The 24,333-nt window shown below is 37.5% G+C and overlaps 1 protein-coding gene across 4 annotated transcripts in view; it reads left to right on the plus strand.

Moving 5' to 3' along the window:
• nalcn (sodium leak channel, non-selective) overlaps window positions 1-24,333 on the plus strand; it is a 115,491-nt gene that overhangs the window by 43,300 nt on the left and 47,858 nt on the right. For all 4 annotated transcript variants that reach the window (XM_038284807.1, XM_038284806.1, XM_038284805.1 and 1 more), the window contains 5 exons: window positions 11,021-11,152; window positions 11,921-12,088; window positions 15,627-15,818; window positions 17,494-17,631; window positions 19,560-19,634. In XM_038284807.1, the coding sequence (XP_038140735.1) occupies window positions 11,021-11,152; window positions 11,921-12,088; window positions 15,627-15,818; window positions 17,494-17,631; window positions 19,560-19,634 (705 nt within the window). The remainder of the gene's footprint in view (window positions 1-11,020; window positions 11,153-11,920; window positions 12,089-15,626; window positions 15,819-17,493; window positions 17,632-19,559; window positions 19,635-24,333) is intronic.

Here is a 24,333-nt window from a genome sequence, read left to right on the forward strand (position 1 = left end):
ACTTCTTATTTTTTCCTCTTAAAGGTATAATGGAGGATTTTCGCAAAATGTTTAAATGACCCGCCCTCTCCACTTTTAAAAAAAACATGCACAACCCTTTACCCACTCCTAACAGGGAACACCTGTTAAATGCGTGCGAGAGCATGCACAAGACCATTTCTCCTTGTGCACGTTCTGTTTTAAAAGTTGCTGTTTGCATTCTTCTTACAAGCTTACTTTCCAAAAGAAGATTTGCAATTTTTCAACCATGTCAGACTCACTACCGGTAAGTGAAAATGGAGACGAGCACGTAGGATGGCCTAAGGTAAACATATAACCAGAATTATTGACAATTAGGAGGGCCACTTATTTAGATGATCCACCTGGAAAAAGAAAATCCTCCACTATACCTTTAAGTCAAAGGTTATTGATTCCCTGTGACCTTTGTTTTCTATTTAACACAGATCTTTACTCCCTGATTTCTATCATTCAAAACTTACATTCACACAGGTTACTCTGTGTCTTGTATAGAGGGAAATGGTGGCTCCTGAAAATGGGCGAAAAAAAATGAGGAGACAAAAAAATGAAAGGAAAGAGTTGCCAGGTTATCATTGGAGGTGGTTAATAGGGGCTGTAAAGAGATATGAAGAAGGACCTTAATGTCCTTATTTTAACGTATAGTTTTCAGTGGAAAGAAGGTTCACTGAGTGTCTGGAGCTTTGAAATATAATATGCGTTACTGATTTTTAGCATGTTTCTGTATAGAAGAAACGGCTTAACATCCATTGTGTGACATCCTGTCATTATGAGCGTTAGGAGCATTGTGAGGAAAAAAAGCGAGGAATAAAAAAAACACAAGGCAAAAAAAGAAATAAGTCTTTATTACAGTAAGAATGTGTTTTTATTACTAACTTGCATGTCTAATTGATGGGGATTGGGCACCCCCCAGTGTTGTGTTCAGTGCAAAAAGCAGGCATTAATTATTAATTTTTAAACTAATAATCTTTGCTCATTGTTATAATCTCAAAAGAGATTCTTTTAACACAGTTTGATATCTATCAAATCTTTATCCTGTGTATTAAAATAAAACTAAATGAATCTCACAGAATTCGATTCAGAATATGAAGACGAATACAAAAATTTCTCAGTTGGGAGAAATTATCCATGTTTTAAACCATGGAAATGACCTAAGACACCTAAAACATCCAGTGTCATTATCTCTAAATGATAAAATAAAAAAATTTATATTATATCTATAATTTATTCAAGAAAAACCCTCAAAAACATAAGTGGTCACAATCCTATTTCACCCTTCGTGTATAAAACACTAAAAAAACAGTCTTTAAAAAGTTGACATTGATAATATGTTTTATAAAGGAGAGAAAAAAGTGAGAAAAAACAGGAAAACTGCGAAACATAAGTGAGCATTTGACTACCAATTTGTTCATAGTATTTTCATTTAGTTACTTAGATTATGAAGTTATATCAAATTTACTGTCATTTCCCCTCATCCTTACCACAGTCACCACTGTAACAGCTCTGCCTATCCCTAAACATGGTTATGCCTTAAAAGGCAATTTGGATGTTTGATTTTTTTTGTTTGCTTTTGAAGATGTAGGTAAGAAACACCCATGTCACTTTTTATTAACTGTGCACAAATTGACCTGCTCTTCTACTCTTCACTGCCCATTTGGGTTAAAAGTCGACAAAAACCCAATGCTGTTACATTGGGCTTAATTACACTGAAGTGTCTTATACTATTTATTTCGGTGGCATAAAATTAGGAAATCTTGCAATGGCAATAGTATTGTTAAATATCACAACAACAAGATGTATGTCAGTTTTACTACAAAACAGGCTTTATTCTGAGGCAACTGGACATCTCTTCGGGAGGGGTTTTCAGCATACTGACATATATCCAGGAATATTTGACAGATTTTCTTTTTGTTCTGGCGGCTCGCAATGGATCAACCTCTACGTTGGGTGCTGATGTTTTTAGGCACCTGGTCACCCAACCTTGTAACCACATTCCAAATCATATTCAAATCAGTGACTCACCCATCCTTCTTCAGAGTTATTGGAATCTGCTGTTTTGGATGAGTTTTATGTCATTTTGGGCCATTTGAATCATGATGAGACTGTGTGTGTGTACTTTCTTTGGAATGAGTTCCAAGACAAAGTTGCTGCACATATGCTTGGAAGCTAAAAGCACAATTGTACCCTTCTGTCTAATGATGTTTTTTTTTTTTCTTTTATCAATATTTGACTTCCTTCACCCCTTTTTTAAACCATCTGTCAATTTTTTCCAACATCTAAACAACTTGTTAGTCAATGGTGCTGCCTTTTCTTTTTTGGGCTGCAAGTCTCCAGCTTAATCTTACTCACAGCTATTGGCTCTTCTGTACTGCACCTTGAGTCTATTACCCCATTTACACTACCCTTGAAAAACCGATCCATGCCGAGACCTGTCCGAGCTCTGATCAGTTAACCAGGCCGAGCTTGGTTCTGACGACCGTTTACACATCAGGCGATCTCGGTTCCTCGACTCCTCGCCTGCTAATGACGATCTGCGGTATTATTGCCAGTATGAAGTAGGAAATCAAGCAGTTGGTGGCTGTAATGCACCAAAAGTTGTTTGCCAACCGCCATAACACACAAGAAGAAGAAGATGAAGAAGGAGGGAATCAAGCAAATCAAAATGTTGCGTGGAGAAGATTTCGATTGTTGTTTATAGTTATTTTTCTTCTTCTGTTTTGTGTTGGTTGGCAAGCAACTTCGGGAGGGGCATTACCGGCAACTACTGGAAGGGAGTTTGAATCGGGATGTGCAGCCAGATGGAAATGACGCGTTCTGCTCATGTGCTCTTGTTATCAGAGAACTGAGCTAGGGAAAAACCGAGCCGAGCCCACCTCTGGAACTGGTCTGCAGTTAGCTCGGTCCGGTTGTGTCTAGCTCGGTTCAGTTCAGTTTGCTTTCCATTTACACACCATAAGTTATCTAAGTTACTGTGCTCGGACCGGTCTCGGCACGGTTTTTCAAGGGTAGTGTAAATGGGGTATATGTGGTAGTTATTTGGTTTCTCCATTGCAGGAAGAGCAGTTCTTGCTGCATTGGACCTCATAAAAAACAACTCAGCTTTGGTTTGTGCATTTTGTTTTTGGGAGGAACCTGTTTTTCTCTGATAGTGTTGGGAATGACCTTTACTTCCTAATAGTCTCCAACTTAAGCCTATTAGTGGTTGCCATGACCCAGGTGACTGAGAATTTTGCACAGGCATACTATGCTATTTTTTTTTTCAATCCAACTGGTTAAATACACATTAACTTGTAAAACTGAATTAAACTAAATATAACAGCCAACAATTATTGCTCTACAATCAGTTCTTTACAACATGTTCTGTAGATACAGTATGTTTTTGACATATTATGCAGCCCTATTTTTTTATTTGTTGGAAAAAGTGTTGATCTGCCGGCTTGTATGTCTGTCCTCACTGGTCTGATCTAATTCAAGTTCAGTTCTGGATTTTGGCACTATTCTGCAAGACTCAGCACTTTGAAGTTTCTGAACAAAACAATTGGATTATTCTGTTAGAAAAAGACACAGAAGCAATCAATAATACATGTTGATAGAGGTTACATAAAGATTTGCACCCTGACCACAAGCAGGGTATAGAAAGAAAAGTGGAAATGGTCAGCTGATATGAAAAGTAAAAAGGTTCTGAGGGATGGATTATCATAGGTATGTTAAGGTCTGCATTCCAGCCAGACATAGAAGTCCATTTCTTGTTAAGGCTTGAAGTCAACAGAGATGTTAATTTCCACAATCAAAAAAGCTTTGGTCTTACAACTGATCACAATGTAAAGATTTTTTTTTCTGAGTTACCATATAATATGTGTTCAGGTTTGCATAAATGTATAAAATAGGGAACAAAAGAGAAAGCAAGCTCTTGTTTGTTTGCTCTAAAATAATTGTATTGCAGAGACTTCTGAAATAACTCAAGTAAAAAAGTTTATAAACCCATTTCTATCTGCATGTCTGTTTTAAAAAATGTCTAGGATTTTTCATTCATAAAAAATGTTGATGTATGTCTAAGTTGTGAGAGGTGACATGATGTTTGTTTCAGTCAAGGTCAACAGTAACCTTGTTGTCCTTGGCTGATGCAAAAGCTGCAATGACTGAGATGTCAGATGTTATTCTGCTGTGTTTGTGCCTCAAAGTCCTCTTAAATGCAATATACCCGAAATATTATTTATTTATTTTAGTTTAATAGTAAAGGTCTTTGTGTGTACACTCTTCCTGCTCCTTGTCCACCTAGCGATCACACGTGCCATATGCATTTTTGTGACTTATTTAGGCTGCTCTGGATTGATTCTGCACCTGTTATCCATTTTGCAAGCAATCACCAACAACATGCCCTCTGTAAGCTTAGTTAGTGCTCTTTACTTGGAAACTTTGTAGATGAGGGCCATAATGTGAGCCACACTATGTGCTATATTTCCACTGATCATAGTGCCCATTCTATCCTGAAGACGGCGTTTGTTCACGTTGAGCATTAGATAAAATATTTAAGCATGGAAGCATTAGAGGCTGGATTTGACATACTAGGGAACACTGCGATTGAAATGATATAGAGTGTGCTATCGATAATTTGTTGTGCACTATCAATCGATAGTGCACAAAAACTTTAGCTTGGATAGGAAAGAAAGTCAAAAACTAGTGAAAAAAATCGAAAGGTTATTTCTAAAAAGGTTGAATGGAAGAATGTACAGTATATCTACATGAGAGATGTGATAAATGCTCATTGCTTTCCAATGAGCTCAACAGCTTGTCAGTAAACCTTTCAGACCATGAGTAAGGTGACAAGCTTGAGAAAAGAAGGCATTTCCTACAAGGAGGCAAGGAAATTCTGTTCTCTTTCTGCCCCTGTCTGTCTCTCTCTCTCTCTTTCTCTTGCTCTGTGTCTCTCATAGGGTCGAGCTTCTGGTCGATGAAATTTTAAAAGGCGTTGTAACGTTCTGACCTTTGTATGTGGAGAATGTCTTGTGTGTATCTTTAGAAAAAAAAACGAAAAAAAAACATCCTCATATTTAACCTGCAAACCCACACTACAAATCAATGGGAAAAATTATCGTGATGACAATTAAAAATAGCAAAAATGTTTTCATATATATTGCCTTTTTTATGGTGCATCTAAGGATAAAGGCAAGCTTATCTGTAGAACATTAAAGCTCCAAACCCACTTTAGTTATTTTTTTCGTGTACAAAAGGACTAAAAAAGTCTTTACCATCAGTTATTTTTGAAAACTGCAAACACAATTGCAGTTTGTGATTTTCAGTTATATTTGCATCGGCCCATTCAATGAATTGGAATATTGTGGAAAAGTTTATTTATTTCAGTAACTCAGGTTGAACATATAAACATAGACACCCTTTTCTTCAAAACTTGAGTTTATCTATTTTAATGATTTTTTCTGTATACAGCTAATGAAAACACATTCATTTTCAGAATTTACATCAAACTAATACATTATATGTTACCACAGAAAAGTGGGTCTCTTGGAAAACATGCTAAATACCTGTTTAAGGGCTGTTACTTTCAAACTGTACCTTAATTGAAGAAATAAACCTATTTCTGACAGCCTTTTCTAATTTGTTGAGCTTTACTTTAAGTTTATTTATGCGTAGGAGGAGAGATGGCTGATTCCGCTTTCCTGGGGAGAATTCGATTTTTCCTACAGTTTTGCAAACACTCTGTCTCTGCACTAAGGTTTTTCCTCTTGATTTTTCACTTTTTTTCCATCTAACGTGGACGTCTTTATTTAGAAAAAGTGATTCTACCCACTCTCAAGCTGTTCATTTTGCTCTATGTACACAACTTGAGAGATCTGATCACATCTGTCACATTCCTTCCTACAAATGGAGTTCATCAGAGACTTTGTTGTTTTTATAGTTTGAGGCCAAATGATGTCATAAAAAGGTTGATGTCTGCTGACATTTCCAAAGGGAAAGGAGTATATTCCTTGCTTCCTAAACTGATTCATTGATTGGTTTTAATATGTATTGATATTACTTTTGGGAGTTACGATTTTCAATATAAATTGAGAAAGACTGGTTAATGTTTGATGTATCTACTAATAAGTCCCATTTAGACTACCCTTTTGGAACCATGTCGAGAAAGGTCAGAGCACTGAAGCTGAGATAATTGTTGAGTATAAATGGAATGCAGCTGAACTGGACCGTGCCAGACACAACCGAACCGTGCTCAATCTAGTACTAGTTCAACAGTAGGACTGGACACGTTCATTTGTCCTCTGATTACAAAGAGCGCATTAGCAGACCGGGTCATCTCCTATTTACAGTCAGCCAACTCATTTTGTGGGTTTTCTTGCGTTTCCAGCTTTGTAATCAGATTTCTTCTCCTGTTTACAACACCAACTTCTTCTAAGCCTATTAACAATAAATGGCATATGAAAAGGATGGTGCGAATTGGGAAGATGCCGAGACCGAGGCTCTTATTGAAATTTGGGTGAGGACACCATCCAGGCACATAAGTTCCTGAATATTATGCAGGGATTAAAGTATTCCGGCCCCAGGCCGGATTTCTGGCTCATAGTACTTGCCCGTGGGGTAAAAAAAATCACTCCAAAATAAATTGACGGTAAGTAAATTTTAAAAAGACAATCGAAATCCCTCCTGCATCTGTCAGCCAATGGTAGCAAAGGGGTGCTCTGAAACGAACAGCATTAGCCAAACAGAAGAAGAAGGGGGCGGGTGCTGTATATGCGGTCCCGCACACTACACGTTTGCCGGGAGCTACGGCAACAGCTGATTTACCAGCGTCAATAGCTGACCTTGTATGCGAGTAAAAAATAAGGGTTTGAGCTTTCCTTACCGAACACAACCTCTCACAGCCTGGTTATACTCCCACAGCACTATGTCGCAGTGAGCTTTTCGCAGGTATGACGCAGACGTTTTTGATTAATGCCGAATATTGAAGCGTGGTCTGCGCTATGTTATTCTACGCCACAACGCAAGAGGGACAATCATGAACTAGCTGTGGGTCTAGATACAGCCGAGGCAGTGAGGAAGTGGGGGCAAGTTTGTGCGACAATGGAGCGACATGAGGGGCAAAAAGAGCAGGGATCCAGGCGGAAAAAGGGTCTCAGTGTTCTCGCGCACCTCGCTCTTCTATCTGGTCCATTTTCATCAACCGTTTTCCACAATGGCGGTCATACAAACAAAACAATCCGGTAAGCTACCAAACAGGAAATACGCATAGTGTAGAGTGGATGTAGATTTGACCAATCAGAGGCCTTCTGTCTGCGGTCACCAACAATTTTGGAGAGGTGCAGCAGAGTGTCTGCGGAAGGGGGCGGGAACGTCCCTGCGTTCACTGCGGCACACTCAGACAACATAGTTTCAAACTAAATCAGCCTTCATTCACACTAGATATAGATGCACTTTTGCCATCTTCTGGCCAATTTTGGTATTGGATTTTCAAAAGTCAAATTTAGTTTTCAATCATTCATGCAATCTCTTATCCCATGCCCCGTCACCTCCCTGGCATGGCATAAACATACACACACGTACACTCACCGGCCACTTTATTAAGTACCCCATTCTAGTAACGGGTTGGACCCCCTTTTGCCTTCAGAAGTGCCTCAATTCTTCGTGGCATAGATTCAACAAGGTGCTGGAAGCATTCCTCAGGGAGTTTGGTCCATATTGACATGATGGCATCACACAGTTGCTGCAGATTTGTCGGCTGCACATCCATGATGCGAATCTCCCGTTCCACCACATCCCAAAGATGCTCTATTGGATTGAGATCTGGTGACTGTGGAGGCCATTTGAGTGCAATGAACTCATTTTCATGTTCAAGAAACCAGTCTGAGATGATTCCAGCTTTATGACATGGCGCATTATCCTGCTGAAAGTAGCCTTTAGAAGTTGGGTACATTGTGGTCATAAAGGGATGGACATGGTCAGCAACAATACTCAGGTAGGCTGTGGCGTTGCAACGATGCTCAATTGGTACCAAGGGGCCCAAAGAGTGCCAAGAAAATATTCCCCACACCATGACACCACCACCACCAGCCTGAACCGTTGATACAAGGCAGGATGGATCCATGCTTTCATGTTGCAGGTGTCAAATTCTGACCCTACCATCCGAATGTCGCAGCAGAAATCGAGACTAATCAGACCAGGCAACGTTTTTCCAATCTTCTATTGTCCAATTTCGATGAGCTTGTGCAAATTGTAGCCTCAGTTTCCTGTTCTTAGCTGAAAGGAGTGGCACCCGGTGTGGTCTTCTGCTGCTGTAGCCCATCTGCCTCAAAGTTGGACGTACTGTGCGTTCAGAGATGCTCTTCTGCCCACCTTGGTTGTAACGAGTGGTTATTTGAGTCACTGTTGCCCTTCTATCAGCTCGAACCAGACTGGCCATTCTCCTCTGACCTCTGGCATCAACAAGGCATTTCCGCCCACAGAACTGCCGCTCACTGGATGTTTTTTCTTTTTCGGACCATTCTCTGTAAACCCTAGAGATGGTTGTGCGTGAAAATCCCAGTAGATCAGCAGTTTCTGAAATACTCAGACCAGCCCTTCTGGCACCAACAATCATGCCACGTTCAAAGTCACTCAAATCACCTTTCTTCCCCATACTGATGCTCGGTTTGAACTGCAGGAGATTGTCTTGACCATGTCTACATGCCTAAATGCACTGAGTTGCCGCTATGTGATTGGCTGCTTAGAAATTAAGTGTTAACGAGCAGTTGGACAGGTGTACCTAATAAAGTGGCCGGTGATTATATATATATATATATGAGTTTCTTGCCTATGTCGAAAACGTTCTGGCTCAGGATTTTTTTTGCTTTAACCCGTGATTATGGGTGCCACCATTTTTGTTTGTGTAATTTCCGCCTTAAGAGCTGTAGTACCGTGGACCGCCGATAGGAGGTGAGGAACTGTGCTAGCGTGATTTGTAAATGGTTGTAAGGAACCGAGCTCGGCATAGTTAACTTATCCAAGCTTGGACTGAATTCGGCACAGATTGGTTTCAGAGGGAAGAGTAAATGAGCTATTAGAGTCATTTCTATATATATATATATATATATATATATATATATATATATATATATATATATTAGTGCTGTCAATCGATTACATTTTTTTAATCGCGATTAATCGCATCAATGCCTGAGTTAACTCGCGATTAATCGCATTTTAATCGCACATTTTTTTCCTGATTGAAAATCATTTAAATACTCTCGATGACATACAAAAAAATACATACAGGCTAGGTTTGTGCCAATGTTCTTTTTTTAAAATGAAAACAGGTCACAGATACTGATTTATGCCAAAAATAACAAATATGTAGCCAAAAAAAAGGCCCTGAAAACAGGCTGATGTAAAAGACAGTCTTTACAGTCAATACAGTATTTTGAACAAAGACAAGCATTTTACCCTACTGCTATAAAATGTAGTAGAGTTAACATTAGATGTTAATTAACCAAGATAATAATGAACAATTTTCAATCAATACATCCAAATCAATAGACCGACATCACTAGATGGAGGTAGTCTATGCTCTAGAAAGTTACTTTTCAGCCTCTTAACAAAAATGAGAACACACACACAAGCACCCACCCACCCACACACACACACACACACACACACACACGATACTGACCTGTGGCGTACACAGACGGCAAGAGTGCCGTAGCAGATTCCATTTCACCTCAGTAATCTGTTTTCTCAGCGTATTTCAGGTTGCTACTAGTTACCAGACACTCAACTTGTTTGTTGGTGGTGGGGCTTAAAGAAAAGGCACTAGCGTCACCCAGTGTATGAGCGTCTTTTTCCCTTGAGGAGGTCCGCTCTCGAAGCCTATGAGAAATGCATAAACTGGGGGAAAATAGCCCCGCCTTCCCGCAGGCTGCAGCGGGATGTACTTGGAAAATTGTACCATAAAACCACATAGCGTTAATCTCACGTTAAAAAAATTATCGCCGTTAAAATGGCCTCGCGTTAACGCGATAATAACGCGATAATTTTGACAGCACTAATATATATATATATATATATATATATATATATATATATATATATATATATATATATATATATATATATATATATATATATATATATATATATATATATATATATACACTTATGAGACCCAAGGTAACATTTCTAATTTATACCCTTAACTCGCTTATTATCACTCATACCAACCACTTCATAAACTTTTACAATGTAGCCACATTCCCTATGCTCACTCAACACAAATGTATGTTTGAGTTTAAGGATGATTTACAGTGGCAGCCATTCGAAATGGCCCTTCCCAGTCAAAAGAATGGCAGCCCACTTCCTCTTACTCTCACCAAAATCCCCTCCAACTTCCAGCCACTGGAATGACCCCCTCTTGCATATTTTTTACTCTGACTCCACCCTTTGAGTGAAATACAGGGCTTTACCAGGAGAAGGTGCTTCTCTTTAGATCTAAATGTCCACAAATCATGACAGAAAGAATATTTTAGTACAAAGATTGATGCTTAAAAAGGAATTGTAGAGGACCAGCCAAGGCCCATTAAGGAAAGTGAAGAAATTTTAAATGGCTACTACTGTAATACAAAGATTATTGTAGCCAAATGCAGTGCATCCTCGAAGAAAAACTATTGCAGATTATGAAACACTTAAGACAGTTTTATGGATGTTTACCTTGCAGCAAGACAATACATTTTATTTAGAAAAGTAAATAAATGTAATTAAATTAAGGAAAAATAAAAGCTGGAGTTATGTCTCATGTACATACAGTATTTTAGGATTATTATTTACTGATAATACTGAACTAATACTTTGTACATTACCAAAAATTTATGAAAAACAAACATTTTGAAATGCCTAAGGCCTGTGTATAGTATATTTAGATGGTTTTAAATTTTATGCATCCAAAGTCTATGTTGTCTTGAGAGTAATAAAGTATTTTCACTTATTTATTTCATGTTGCAGCTATATACTACTTTTGTTTCCACAGCAAATGATGAGGTCCTCCTTGTTCCATATGTTCATCCTAAGTATGGTTGCTGTGGATGTTATTGTTGCTGCCAGCAACTATTATAAAGGCGAGAATCACCGAAGACACTATGATGAGTTTTATTTGGCAGAGGTAAGATTTTTATTTTATTTACTATATTGCAGAAAGGATTTTTTTTTTTAATTGAAAGCTATGTTTACAGATAGGTCAAAATTAATCTATCAAGGACAAAAACCGTTGTATTTAAATATGGTGCATATTATTATATTTTTACTTAAATATTCATTTCTGTTTATCTCACACTTTTAACAACCAGATGTTCTAGCATTTCAAAGCTTCCAAGCTCTAGTATGATTTCACTGGTGTGTAGACCATAAAAAGTCTACTGATAGCATTTATTGTGTTAGGCTATTTCACTGCAAACAGCAGATTTTATACCCCCTAAACATAACTGATGTATTCTGATCTCTAAGCACTTTTTAACCAACAGCTTGTCACAAATATGCTTGTTCATGTTTCATTAACTAGATCTATGAAAAATGTAAGTTAACACACTTTTTGCAATGTTCAACAACAGGGGTGACTGTTCTTCGTAAAGGTATTGAGGCAGATCTTTTATTTGCGTTACAATCATCTAAATAAGGGGTCCTCCTAATTGTCAATCATTCTGGTGATATGTTTATATATGTTTATATAAATTGCGGATGTCCTTTCTCACTGCGGTTCTTTGAAATTGGCCAAGGGTCGTAAGAGAAAATGTGTTTACGAAGTTTATGAGAAGAAAAGAAAGGCCTCAGAAGGGGCAGATACAAACCTAAATGCTTTGTGTGTAGAGCTCTCCTCGCAAAGCTCTAAATGCAGTTTTAATTATTTGTCCTTTCTTCTTTCCTTCCTATGCAGGTTGCTTTTACTGTGCTGTTTGACCTTGAAGCTCTACTGAAAATTTGGTGCCTTGGCTTCACTGGCTACATTAGCTCCTCCTTACATAAATTTGAATCTCTCCTGGTTGTGGGCACCACGTTGCACATCTACCCCGATCTTTATCACTCCCAGTTCACCTACTTTCAGGTATTATACCCTCGGATGAATGTATAGACATTAGAACAAGTTAGCAAACTACTGCAAAAATGGCCGGTGATCATATTTAGAATGCTTATCTGAAAAATTTTCTTGGAGAACAGTTGTGTTTTTTTTTTTTTTTCACAGTTTATGAATGGTTGAGTCACAAAAAGAAGAAACACCACATTCTTCTATTAGATCAAAAAACCAACAAAGACTAAAACTCTTAACCTACTTCCTAGCGAGATACAATTTTGTTTTTCATGTGGTTTTCTTCTTTATCTGATTTTATTATTACAGTTGTTTGTACAGTTTTTGAAAGACTGTTACTTATTTCTTAAAAAAACAAAACAAAAAACAATTATCAAATCCATCTTAAAGGTAAATGGTACATTTTTTGTGTTTAAGCCATTTTTTTTTTTTTCATTTTTACTAGCCTAACAGATGCCTGGTCACTGCTTGTCTTGTTAAATCAAGAAGTCACTTAAAGAATGTCTGACCAAATTACCTAGGCTGAAAAATCTAAAAAAAAAACCCATCATGCTTAAAGCTACAGTGTGTAATAATTACAGGGATATACAGTCAGAAATGTAATATATTATACATAACTATGTTATTTTATCATCATCTACGAGCTCAGCCTCTTAACCTTAATATTTGCGTTGCCTTAGAATTCGTTATTTATAATTACATAGGAGCGGGTCTCGCAGCCACGGAGGCAGACATCTTTGCGCTACGGCAGAGCAGAGCCAACAAACTAGTGATTGCGAGATCGGGTATATTTAAGTCTTAAGTCTACATGAAATCTATACCCTACACAGACTAATGAAATACCGTACTATCTGTAAAATTATGTATGTAAACAAACCTCATTACTTGAGAAGGTAGGTGATGCGGACGTCGTGGAAGACATTTTGTCCCGTAACGCTCGCTGTACTGTTGGGGGGGAGAAGCGGTGGGGGGGAGATGTTCATGTTGCTGCAGTCTGCAGTCTGACCACTAGATGTCGCTAAAAGTTACACACTGTAGCTTTAACTCTCATGAAAATCAAGAACCATCATAAAATATCATTATCAAATATTAGCATGCTACCAAAGCCATTTTTAAAGTATGTAAAGTATGTAAACTTCAGTAAACTACAGCAAAATGCATGAATCAATTAACATCACTTTGTGCAGGATTTTGATGAAGTCTCATAACATAGTTAAAATCTCAAATAAGCTGGTTATGGATTATATTAGGCCTTTTAAATTCCATAAAGCCTAGTTGACATATAAAGATTTTAAACTTGTCTGTTTATTTTCCAACTCAGTAGACATCACAGGTGATAATAAAACTATCATAGATATAGCAGGTTTGGTGCTACGTTGTCTACACAGAAGAGCATTTCACTCAGAAAAAAATCCGATATAAATCTCACAAAACCTCTTGAGACCAAACATGAGTTAAGAGTAAATAAAGATGGCAGATGAAGAAGAAGAAACGGTAATAGCTGGAGACTATTTTTAACAGAGAAAAAAAAAACAGAACAAAAACAATCTAAGAGTTTGGATATTTAAAATATGAAGTATGAGTGGTCCCAACATCTAACTAAATAGACTAGATCACTTGACACATCACACACAGCAGGAACGTCTTATGAAACACCAATCAGCATGAAAAGGACATCCTTAAAAGTGTTGTAAGGGGAGGTTGGGGCAAATTTCAGCCTAATTATTTTGTAAAGCAGGCATAGCAGAAATGGATGTAGCAGCTGAACCCAGTAAAATCACTGTTAGCACATCTCCTCTTTTCTTTTCATGAGGGTGTAAACATCCAGAAATTTACATAGCACCAAATTTTCCTTTATAACATTTCTCACAATCTTACTCAGCCCTCAGCTTCTATCTAATCAGCGTTGTTGTAGAGGAGCCATGAGGAATTTCTCTCTCAGTGGAAAACCTTTCTATCAAACTTCTCTGCTATTTTTTCAAGTTTGAGTTTAAACGGATGACATTTAGTCACAAGTAATTAACCTTAAAGATCCTTGGGGAAATAGAATGTGCCCTCGCAATAGGAAGAAAAACCAGGCCCAGCAATGCTAGTCTTTTTCTTTCATTTTATTTTGGTTGTATCCAACCAAGGGGCATTTCAGTGCTAAAGGTTAGACTTATTACATCCCAGTGTAAAATGTCACAGACTTCCATGCCCTACTCACAGTTCTGATTCACACTTTTCCAGCTGTTCATTAACCCTTAAAAAAAACTTTACATTTTTGTATTAGAAATAACCAAGTTCTGTGGTGGGAAATTGTAAACTTGAAATGAAGGTGTCAGATGTTTTTGTGTGTTGCAAGAAGCAAAAGCCAAACCATATACTGAAAACACAGTTGGAAATTAAGTCTGTTTGTTCTCTTGAGGTACAATCAAGACTTGGACTCACAAAAGCATATCTTCAATAAAACAAGGTTATGACCTGTAGAAGGGGTGTATAGGACAGCCTATTTTGTTTTGCAATTAATTAATTAATCGAAATAAATGATCTTCTTTACTTGGCCATGCATTTATTATCTATTCACTATATTTTCAATTAACTCCCAAGTTGAAGTGTCCGATAAAGAAAAAAAAAAATCAAAGAATTTTGTTCATACTTTTTGCATTTGATAAATGAATTACAGTAGGTTAACAGTAACAGAAGAGACAGCAGTCAATTTGTCTAATCAGATAAATCTTGTGATTTTATCCAGGGGCATATATTGGAAATATAACTGATAACTATAACAGCCTTTAAAGGAGAAATATGTATGTATAAATATGTCCCTTTTCAACATGTATGCTTTCCTCTCTCGTTCTTTGTGATCTGCATCCATATTATAGTGGGCTGAAAAAAAAAAAAAAATATATATAAATATATATATATAAAACCAAGTAGAAAAGCAGTGTGAGATATGTATATTACCAAATACAAATAGTAGCTGCTAACAACCGCTCATCCAAAAAACTAGTGCCTTACACAATAGTAAGCTCCTATAAGACAGGAAGAGATTCTCCTTTAAGAGGGAGTGAATGTCTTCATGCTCCATCTGTCAGACTGAGCTCAGTACATTTACAGTCTATATTGTCTTTGTTTCCTTCTATACCTGTCTTTTTTTGGCTATGTTTCCAGGGAATCAAATACAATCATTAATCTATTTAATGTTGGATTATAAAGAAAAATCTTTGGCCAGAAGCTATACACTGAAGACTTTGATCAATAACCACACTCCAGATTTTCAATCAAAACCTGACAAAGATACATTACCTTTTAGGGGTTTCTGTCGCCACCAGCAATACAAAGGCTAAATCTGTTGACAGAGCGCAGAATCAACGCAGAGCTACTGTTAGATTGTGGATCTCTCAGCTGTGTTTGTAACTTTATTTATGACAGATTTTGGAATTAACAGATGGATAGATCAATATGTACCAATTTTCTTCTTTTTTTATATGCAAAGTAGATATCATAAACATTAAACCCCCAAAAAAGAAAACACATTGAATTTAGAATATGCATTCGTCTTTCTTATCCTTAGGTGCTACGCGTTGTCCGTCTGATAAAGATTTCTCCTGCTCTGGAGGACTTTGTCTACAAGATATTTGGTCCGGGTAAAAAACTTGGCAGCCTGGTGGTCTTCACAGCCAGTCTTCTCATCGTTATGTCAGCCATCAGTCTGCAAATGTTTTGTTTTGTGGAGGAGCTGGACCGCTTTACAACTTTTCCCAGGGTAAACAACTCTCCACACTCAGATTTGCAACCAAAAATACATTCAGTACAGTGTTTTTTAACTGATACAACTTCAGCTGTTGTGAATGCCCTTCAGATTAAAATGTACATTCTCTGAGTTTAAAGATTTAAGATGACATGTACAGTATCAACTTATTTTAAACAACTTGGATTAGGAAGAACATTCTAGAAAAAAGTAAAAATTTCTTAAAGTTTATTTACCCTTAATTTGAGTAGGTAAATGAGATAGTTTGTCAATGGAATTAGTGTTTTTACTCTTAAAATAAGATAATTAGATAATATGCACTTGAAATAAGACTGCAGTTGTGTTTTCCTATTTTAAGTGTAAATTGTCTTGTTTCATTGGCAAGATGTCTCTTTTACCTCCTCAATTCAAGAAAAAATGCACTTATTTTAAGAAAAAACTACTTTTCTAGACTTCGATTTTTTCTGGTGGTTCAATAGATTTTCAATTGGCTCATTTTATCAACCCTGTGTTTCCCTCTAGTGATTTGATTGCATCTTCCTCAGTTTTGCACGGCCATGTGTTGCACTTCCACCTCTGTTTTCTGGTAGAACTATAGTTACATTGCATTGCAGAATTGTAAATTACCATTGCAAACTGATTGTTTAAAAACTTTCAAATGCCTTTATTCTATATGCTATACAGTATTTTGCTAATAAGTATTCTTTATTTATTTTGGTGTGACTGTCTAAAAAATTTAACTTTAGTGAACTGATGTTGCATTGCTTACAGACATTTGTTATCCACCTTGTTATCTGAATATCTGAGGCATAGATCTTCTTTAGTCACTGTGTTTTCCCAAGGGAGACATTTGTTTGTGTAACTGCACAAAAATACCTTCTAGATCTTTATTCATATTGAATCAGTTAAAATATTTCACAAATTTCAGCAGTGCATCAAATCTTATGCTAAAATATTCAGAGATTTTAGAAAATGAAAACCAGCAAATAGAGGTTTAACATCTCAAGAGTCTTTGGAACATTGCCTGAAAGGAGCGATTGGAAAGGCTTCGGGTGAGATGACGGGGTGCATGATGGGTCGACAGATGTGCTACTGCCTTTGATTTCAAAGTGCTTGCAAACTTCTCTTTCTCTCATTAGCGACAACTTTCCACCTCTGTCTTTTTTTCCCCTCTCTCTTCCAACATTTTACTGATCTCAAGCAAGCAGAACATGAAAGGCTGCTAGTCAACAGCTGCCACTTTCACAGTTAATGATGTCTGTCTATCTTCCCTATGAGCTACCTTTGGGTTTATCGTTATTTAATCTGACCCAGACATGGCAGCAGGAGGGGAGAGTTGAGGAATGCATGAAGCCTCTGACAAAAAAAATTCAATTCAGGGGTGCCATTTAACTTCAGGGCCCACCATTTTCACAGCTGGTTGTTTCTAACTCCTCAGCTGACCTCTGTCCAAAAAGATGTCCATGTCTTTACTCGTCTTTACTTACATGGCTCTCATCTGTTTACAAGGAGGGAATAGATGGTCAAAAGGTAATTAATGCATCAGCTGAGAAATATTTTCTCTCGAGTGTAAAAGCAGGTTTAAAATGTCGGATTGTCTGTCCATGCAGATTCCTCCTCCTCCACTGTCTGTTCCCCTGTTTAGTCCTTATCGTACTTTTTTTTGTTGTTGTTCTTTTTCTCCGTGTAGGCGTTCATGTCCATGTTCCAGATTCTAACCCAGGAGGGCTGGATAGATGTCATGGACCAGACTCTGGTGGCTGTAGGTCAAGTGTGGGCTCCAGTTGTAGCCATTTACTTCATCCTCTACCATCTGTTTGCTACCCTGGTGAGGAACACACTGGACTATTTATGCTTTGTCTAATAAACACCATAAAGCTAATTGTTTTTTGCTGTTAACACATTTGATTACGCAGTCATGTTCTCTGCAATTTCATCTTATACCCTGATAAGTGAAAACAAGGTGCTTTTACCCTGGAAAGTATTCCTACCCTTCGGCAGTTTTACATTATGTGGCAAACTACATGTTTCATGTGTTTAAATGTACATTTTAAGGATCAACCAACATAAAGTCCTGCAATTTGTGGAGTGTAAGTTTGGGAATATTTGAGTTTCATATGCAGCCCCCACCACACTTTGTACAGGCTTACTTTTTTGGCAGTCTTCTTTGGGCTGTAGCTCAATATTTGTCAAAATTTACTTTCAATCATTTAACAGAGATTCTCAATTTTATTTAGGTTTGGACTTTGATTAGGTCATTCTGACAAAGAATACTTTCGATCTAACTCAGCTTTCCCATCAGGACTGAGGAATATTTCTACAATCCAAACATTATCCCAACATTGGAATGTTTTACTAAGGTTGATGTGCACTGCTAGGTTTCATCCAAAAAGCTCAGTTTTGGTTCTAAAGGCTTCTTTAGCATCGCTGTCAGGATTAGGTTGTGGATTGTTGACCCAAAATGCAGAGGCAGGGAGGCAGAGGTGATTTTCTTGTAGGCTTGATCCAAGGTTAACTGAACACAGAGGCAGGAAATTAAAAAATCAAAAGATGAAAACAAAGTCCAAAGAAATCAGAAACCATGAAGACATGAGGGGGGAAACAATCAAGAGGAGGACGGCTCAGAAAGACGGAGTAGGAGGAAGTTAGATGAGGAACCAGCACTGAAGAACTGCACAGAGAGTATTTATGGGAGACTGAAACAAAGAGAGGGCTAACGAGCAGATTTGGGAGCAGGTGTGAGCAGAGCAGAATCAAGGAAAGGAGCTAGGGGAAAAGGAGAACACAAGAGGGCAGCAGAGGATAACAAATAAAAACCTGAGAACTGAAAATAACCAGAAAACACAACAAAATAAGAATGAAACCACTAAAACTAGAAAACATAGAACAAAGTAAAACAGAATACAGTTTTTTTTTTTTACAACAGTGGGAGTTCACAAATATGGCTATTTTATCTGCCTCTGAAAAACAGTTGATTGAACATTACTTTGTTTTACTTCTATCAGTCTATATCCCCAAGCTCTCTGGTTTGCTACTTGTATATGCTGTTTATAGTCAAACATTTGCTAAAAACCTGAAATCCTCTCACCAACTTTATCTATACAGAAAATAAATTACAGATGGAGCAATCTATAGGTAACTTTGAAAGCAATTATTAGCTCTGAATGTTAGAATAGAGGATATTAATACTCATGGAAATATATATTTTTTTAATTCATAAATATGATTTTAAACAACTATTTTTTCACTTTCTAATTAGAAAATTTGAAATTAGAAAATCCTAATCAAAAATGTGTCTGTTTGCATGAATTTCAAAATATGAACAGGTTTAATCAGTTTAAGTGCTTTTCTAAGGACCTGCACAGAACAAAATGGTCAAATCAATGCTTGAATTTCTTAGCTCATCTATTCAGTACCAGCATCTGTCTTTGTTCACTCAAGTGGCACATCTAATCACAGATAATCAGAGATGCAGACGTATGAAGCGCTGACATTTCAGTGTTTGGCCCTCTGATACAAGAAGCCGTCAGACAGCACATAAAGTCTCAGGATGAATCAAGTCTTTCCTCAGACTGACATGACGTCTTGCTGCACAGAACAAGCTACAAATACGAATACAATACAGACTGTGTACGGTGAAAATGTGTACAAAGACTGCATTGTCACTTCTTATTGTGATGGTAATTATGACATTAACATATTGTAAGAAGCTCACCCACAGCAGATGTGCTTCTAATCTCTCTTTTTGCGATTTAGATCCTGCTGAGTCTTTTTGTGGCTGTTATCTTGGACAATCTCGAGTTGGATGAAGATTTGAAGAAGCTCAAACAGGTAAACATTCTTACATTTCTTTATGGTATAGAGTTATAGAAGACATTTTATCAAAAATGTTCCTTTTGTTTGTATTTATTGCATAATGGAAGGTTTCTGAAAATATGCTTTTTATTGGTAATTGAATTAAAAACCTACTACATTTAGTGTGGGAGTTAAAATTAGTTTTTTTGTTTTTCATTTGAATAAAAATGTCCTCTGTCATATACAAAGTACCTGCTTAATCTCAAAGAGTTTCAATAACATTTCTTAGAAATCTTGAGTTTTGCATGTGGTTCCTTTTGGTTTTACTGAAAGATAAAAACTAATCTGCTGCTGCAAGACCTGAGTTTAGGCTGAGATGGTAACATTACTTGAATTGACTTCAAGGGCTAAAGTTTTCCCAGATTTAATATCAGAAAATGTTTGCAATGATCTAAACTGAAATTAGCACATTACAGAGTATTTACCAAAACTTGCCTGCATTGGATAAAGAATACAGATTATTAGCCTTCATAGTTTTTCTTGAGTTATTTCAGGTTTAGCTGTCATGAAATGCAAATTAAGTGCTGTCGTTGACACATTTTTAAGGAGATGTATTGTTTTAAGTGGATTCAGACAAATATGTCAGCACCCAAGGAAGTGATTTCTTTTTGTGTTTGTGTGTCAATGTAGAATCTGTACTTGGAATAAGAAGCTAACCAGGTTTAACATAATCAGAAATAAATGCTCAGATAATTTTTGAGTTAATTAAGACGTTGAACTGTAAAATGTCGTTTTGATCCGTATACACTGTAACCGAGGTTAAAATCCTCAGTGTGGTATAGGGTTGGTCGAGGATCAATTGGTCCAAGTACAGATTGGTTGAGAATTGTAGAATGAGAGCCAAACGTATAGCCATGGTGTGACACAGCTGTTCGTCACACCACCATCGCCACTCCCTCTGGCCAACAGCTTTACTACAGGAGACTAAGTGATACCAACTTGTTCTCTGTCTTGCGACAGCCTTTCATCTTGATTTAGTCAAGTGGCTCACATATGGAGCTTTGCAGCAAAAACAGTGACCTCCTGTTCTCAGGGGGTGGGGCTTAGTGGAGGTCAGCTATTGACCATAGTGTTTTGTTTGGGACCAGATGTGGATCACGAACTTGTTTTATTTTGACTAATTGATCTAAACTGTGATGTAAAGTAAATAAAATACTGCTGTTTGTTTTGCTCATGTTATTCTTAACTTTAGTTCAAATCTGCTCTTTCTTTTCAATTGTGTTTCTGCTCAGACTGACAACTAACTGCCAGGCTTATTCCCTTAAATGTTGCTGCTGCGGTTGCAGGTTTTCTTTTTAAGCAGCACATCAAACCTTACATAATGTTGCAGAGTTTGCTTCATTAGGAGTTGCTTAAAGAAAATGAGTTTTTTTTTTTTTTTTATCAAAGTCTCAAGTGATGGTCAATCAGATGATGATTCAACATAATCATGTTCTAATAAAAAAAAAAAAGAAGAAAAACTGAAAAAGTTAAAAAGATTAGTTGTACTTTTTTCCAATTTTTGGATAGAAACATGTTTTGATTTGAAATGAAGTTCCTTAGCTGGTGCACAAAAGTTTTCAGTTTACATAAAAAGTTTTAAACAGAATTTTAAAGTTTTTTGTAGCTTTGTTGATCGGTTTATGTACAAATTTATTATTTACTTTAAATATTTTATTTGTCCTTTTTCCATAAAAAAATGTATTTAAAGAAGATTTAAAGAAATACTTATTTGGTTAAACCAGAATCAAAATTATACATATACTGTAGACAGCCTATGTTTAGCATACATACACCTTCAATAATATTTTGTTAAAGCAAATAACCTCAACATAGTATCTTTGTTGCCATTAAAAAAGATTTAGTCTTAATTCTGACTGTTGTCTGAATATTTCAACTCTCATGAACCATGAAATAATTCAGGAATTTTTTCATGTTTAATCTGAATATTGTAATATAATATCCCAAGAGGAATATTTCATAGGGTGTACACCATGGTATATCACCTCTTTAGGCTTTGTGCAGTGTAGGGGGGTCCAGGAGTTTACATTTACACTCTCTGAAACACAATTTCATGCATTTTGATGTGGAATACAGCTAACTTGTTATCTTTGTTACAAAACTACCTTTGTCCTGATTATGGTAAGTATTTGTGCTTTACTAGAGGTGGAAATTTCATGAGGAAGACGGGAGATCATTTTTAGGTACAATATTATGTTTCATAGGTTCATTTAAACAATCAGAAAGTGTAATGCTACGTTCACACTGCAATTTGATTTTCAAAAAAGCTTCTGCTGCTTCATTTTGATGCTTTTACACATTAATGTCAGAAAGTGCACCTCAAAACATTGTCCCTGCATTTTAATCACGATTAAAATCCTGCCTTAAAATATTATTTCGCTGTTGTAGCCCCTCAATCTCCACATAGCGATGATGCTTTGTCACTGGGAATCCCCACCAGCAGCTGCATCAGGCCAGGTTGCCTCTTGGGTTTTTTTTCCCTACTGTTCTTGAGGGCTGGAAATAGATGTTAGGGTTTTTTGGGTATATGGTACAAACTGCAGGCAACAGAATAATAAAAACGAATATTTTTTGCTGCAGGTTTCGACATTTTAAGTTAATTTTGTTGTGCAAAAATAATGTCCTGCAGATAATGAATAGATGGTTAACTAGAACTGGAGTTATAATTAATTATTATCCTATTCAACATCGAAGGCAAAATCAATTTAGTGTTCTTAGGTCGATAATTATAGCCCTGAATTATCTACTTACCGGTTGTTGATCCACAACTGGAGGGTTCCGGGTCCGGCTGTTAAAATCCAGGTATCCACCAGTCTAGTGGCCCCGGTTAAGTTATCAGCAAAGCACTATTACCAAAAGGGGGTGGATCTGCTCTGAGTGATAAACCCTCCGTTATATGAACGACCAAAACCACTACAGATTAACCAATGATGTCTTTATTCTAATAATTCAGGATTACAGAAATCTAACATCTATGCAAACACCACACATTACTAGAAAAATAAACACGAGGTAGATTAAATGACTAGTGAAAAAAGAAAATCGAAAATAAAGAATTAAACGAGATAGAAACAAAATAAAACCATTACTGGCGTCTGAAATTGTCCAAAGTATAATAGTGCAATTGATCAATGTAAACTAATACATCCAACTTAAAATCAGCAAATAATTAAATGCATTAACAAAGCAGCAGGTGTGATGATAACAGTACAATTGATCGTGTACATTAATACATCCAGCTTAGTATTGGTAAATTATTAAACATGTATTAACAATAGCAGCGTTTAGCAAAAACCCCTTTTTGCCTGGCAACGTAGTGATGTGTGTGAATGGTTGTGGCTAAATGGGGACCACCCCCCTTTGTTCTCCACGCGGTGAGGGGGAACAAAGAGAAATGGGGGGGGGGGGCGACCTGTAATCAAGATGGCGGCGACCACGGGACCCCACGTGGCTGAATGTGATAACTTTATCTCTATCTCAAAGCAGAAACAACGAAGAGGACAGGAAAGCCAAGAAAGAAAGTAAAGAAGCACACACTTATTTTAACCAAATAAACAAACCCTTAATCAGCACAGATAAAAAAAAAGAACATCAGCATTAATTCAAAACCCTAAACTGCCTTTCTCTCGCCTGAGCACAGCAATCCTGATGCATCAAAAGGAAAGTAAATTGATTTTACTGTGAGATGCGTCGTCCGAGGGAGGTTGGCGTTTCCACGGCAAGCGCAGCTTGGTTTCTGTCGGGCAGAGGTTCTCTGCCACCGGTCCGCCCCTCGGGAAGTTCAGTCGGCTCAGGGCCGCAGCAGAGGGGTTGATATGCTCACGAGTTGGAAAGGAGGGATTTTAGGAGGTGATCTTAGGAGGTGGTCGGCTAGAGAGCGTCCTCTCAGCCGATTTGTCCAAGGAAGGGGAGAACGAAGCTCCGCGGTCAGCTTCAAAGGCTTCTGTCTCCCAGTCAGCGCAGCCGCTATGCACGATGGAACACTGCGATCCGTGACTTTTGACGCAGGAAAACGAAAGCTACTTCAAGTCAGCTTTCTTCTGGTATTTCACGTGAAAGGGGTCTCTTCTGACGGGCTGCAAACCCATGGAAAAAGAGAGAGTCTTTTCGCGCTGCGCTTTTTAACCCATGGATGACGTGCGGGCACTTCCTGTCTGCGCATTGGCTGATAGGTCCGTGCTGTGAGTGACGTGGGGGTAGTTCCATTGTGGAGAAGAACAAAGGAGGTGGTTCAGGTGGCAACGGAGATGGTTCAGCCCACTGATTTAGTTCCATGTTGGTAATATACCTCAACAATTTAGTCGTTAATAAACTGTTTCAGAGGAGTGATCATAGTTCTCTGCACGAGCAGCGCTGTCCGTCTCCCGGCCAGCTTCCAGATCAGCTTCTCTGATTAGTTGATGTGTCGCGTCGAGCAACTTAAATCAAATTTTTCGGACTCCAGCATCTGCTGCTTGTGAAATTTTGAACATTTGTGTTTCTGGGGGAAAATTAAAGCTGTACATCCCAAAAACAGGGCGTACAATTTTTCGTTTTTTTAGTAAAGGGCGTACAGTGTAGGCCCGTTCACATTGCTAGTTAAAAGCCTTGTTCTAAGGCTCACTTACTATTTAAAATAGTCCACAAAACTATCAACAACGCTAAACTCGTGACTTTAAGCAGGAAATTCAGAAAT

This window comes from Cyprinodon tularosa, unplaced genomic scaffold (assembly GCF_016077235.1).
Source record: "Cyprinodon tularosa strain WSP-4 unplaced genomic scaffold, ASM1607723v1 ctg202, whole genome shotgun sequence".
NCBI lineage: Eukaryota > Metazoa > Chordata > Actinopteri > Cyprinodontiformes > Cyprinodontidae > Cyprinodon > Cyprinodon tularosa.